A 2043-nucleotide genomic window follows, 5' to 3' on the forward strand; every position below is an offset into this window, starting at 1 on the left:
GGCCTTTGATAATGTCCAGCGCAGTTGTGGACGAAACGTCAGGAAGAAATTCCCATGGACCACGGCTTCAAAGCCCAAAAAACATTTCTATATGTCCATTATTTTAATGTTGCCTGAACATGAAGAAATCCATTTGGGCAAATGCCTCATTAAGAGCCTCCATCTTCTTCTTCTTCAAACGTTCCCTGGCCCCTTCTGGAGCCCCAAATGCAGGTTTGTCTTCAGATCCCATTGAGTTGGAACCTCGTCCTGCTCGCTTTGTCGTAAATTCCACTCTTGCCGTGATCGATTGTTCGCTGTTTTGGCTGCTGCCTGCAACTGTTTAAACTTCTAAGCATTGCTGATGCAATAACATTGTTCTTTTACCAGCTAATCGGGTATGGAAGCAGCAAACTTTCGGGAAAGAGCCATCAAAGCCGCATTCCTGCTGCTTGAGAAAAGCGATGGAAGCTTTGGTTAGGGGACCGATGTTTCTGATGAAGTTCATGTAAGAGGTGCAGTCGGTTAATCGGATGCAGTCCTGATCGGGCCTGCAGATCCGAAACCAGGTGGGATTTCCTGCAGCAATTCTCGTGTTTTCCGCCCTCTGAGCCCATTTCAATGCACTTACCGGACGTGATAGGGATTAATACACCCAAGGAAAGCAGGAGCAGACGGACGAAGATCCTGCTGAAAGACATGGTTGGTGTTTACTGACTGATGTTTGTTGTAAACGATTTCAAGTATTTCTGATAGATAATTTTGGTGGATAGAATCCGAGCTCAATGTTGCAAGATTGGGATTCGTCGCTTAGCTTTCCAACGTCGCATATTTTGGGATTAGTGGGAAATTGGGCTGGATGTTTGAAGGAAGGCCAAGAAAAACTTGTTTCTACCTACTTTTCTACTTAATTGAAGAAGTTTAAACCATAATAAAAGAACTGATGATGTTTTTTAAGCTTCTAAACCTTTGGCTTCAAAAGTGCGTTAGAATTGCGTAGGATTTTTCCTTAAAAAATCGTTCCTGCCACACGGAGCCATGGAGAGTTTTGAAAATTTGCCCCAAAGTAGCCGATGGACGGGCCTTCAAGGTGCAAGAGTTGCGCTTCTTCGACTAAACATTGTTCCTTCTAAACTAACCCATTGAGAGTGTTGAAAATGTAGCTAAAACTAGCTGGGTTGTTGTAGCTGCAGGAGAATGGCTTTATTGGCGCCTTTGGGGTATTTTTTGCAATTTTTCAAAACCCCAGTAGAAAAGGAATTCGCAGAATTTTTTAAAATCGGCACCAAAAAGTGTCTTGGAATATCGAATGTGGGCAAATCTTTCATCTAGACTAATCCATTGAGGCTGTTGAAAATGAGCTTCAAATGAGCGGATTGTGGTGCCTTGAAGCTCTAAAAATTTAACTTCATTCGACCGACAGGCATATTTTTTGGTATTTTGCAAAAGTATTTGATTATTTTTGGCATTTTGAACTGACTTTCTGACCTCGTTTATTCCAAACTAACGTATTGAGAGCCTTCAGATGTTGCTGTAAAGTACTGCAAGGTTCTCTCTTGAAGCTGCAGCTTGATTTGATCAGTTTTGCAAAAGGTAGAGCAGTTTGGTGTTTAAGGGGTACGAAATCTGCTAATTAAATTCAGGAGGACCAAGAGGATTTTGAAGATTTTTAGAAAATCGCGAGTAAAAAACAGTTTTAGGCCGAAAATTAATATTTCGCTCTTAAATCGTCTGGTCTACACTGCCCTGCTGAGACAGGAAGTCGTATCTGCAAAAACGAAGATTTGAGATATTAAGCAATTTGTTAATATGACATGCCATATTCGCTTATTTGCGAAACTGTTTTTTTTTTAGATCTCAATGTGGACTTCACGTTAATAAACTTACACAAGAAATCTTAAGGTTGTACATTTCGGGATTTGATAAAAAAACTGACTTTTGTTAGATGCGACTTTTTGTTTTAGGATTTTCATACTATTAAGGTATACACATACTAAGTAATTTTGCAGTATAGTACTCATAGTTTAGCAAATAACATAAAGTTGAGTTCAATCAATGGTCCAC

The 2043-nt window shown here is 40.1% G+C and overlaps 1 protein-coding gene across 2 annotated transcripts; it reads right to left on the bottom strand.

Moving 5' to 3' along the window:
• Positions 1 to 53: 53 nt before the first annotated feature.
• Positions 54 to 717, bottom strand: LOC109537199. 2 transcript variants are annotated; one of them, XM_048661852.1, is made up of 3 exons: positions 611 to 717; positions 367 to 558; positions 54 to 312 (listed from the first exon to the last, which is right to left on the bottom strand). In XM_048661852.1, the coding sequence occupies exons 1-3, from the start codon at positions 678 to 680 to the stop codon at positions 104 to 106; spliced, it is 471 nt and encodes a 156-aa protein (XP_048517809.1). In that variant the 5' UTR covers positions 681 to 717; the 3' UTR covers positions 54 to 103. The 2 variants fall into 2 exon arrangements, with proteins under 2 accessions (XP_048517809.1, XP_019759364.2); XM_019903805.2 differs by having other exon boundaries at positions 54 to 318.
• Between the last annotated feature and the right edge of the window lie 1326 nt (positions 718 to 2043).

This window comes from Dendroctonus ponderosae, unplaced genomic scaffold (genome assembly GCF_020466585.1).
Source record: "Dendroctonus ponderosae isolate FM_Combo_2020 unplaced genomic scaffold, Dpon_F_20191213v2 Dpon_F_20191213_10, whole genome shotgun sequence".
NCBI lineage: Eukaryota > Metazoa > Arthropoda > Insecta > Coleoptera > Curculionidae > Dendroctonus > Dendroctonus ponderosae.

Coding starts and splice junctions, on each gene's coding strand:
- LOC109537199 (XM_019903805.2), bottom strand. CDS start 680: ATGTCTTTCAGCAGGATCTTCGTCCGTCTGCTCCTGCTTTCCTTGGGT. Junction 559..610: donor ATTAATCCCTATCACGTCCG/GTAAGTGCATTG, acceptor GAATTGCTGCAG/GAAATCCCACCTGGTTTCGG. Junction 319..366: donor CTTCCATACCCGATTAGCTG/GTAAAAGAACAA, acceptor AAGTTTAAACAG/TTGCAGGCAGCAGCCAAAAC.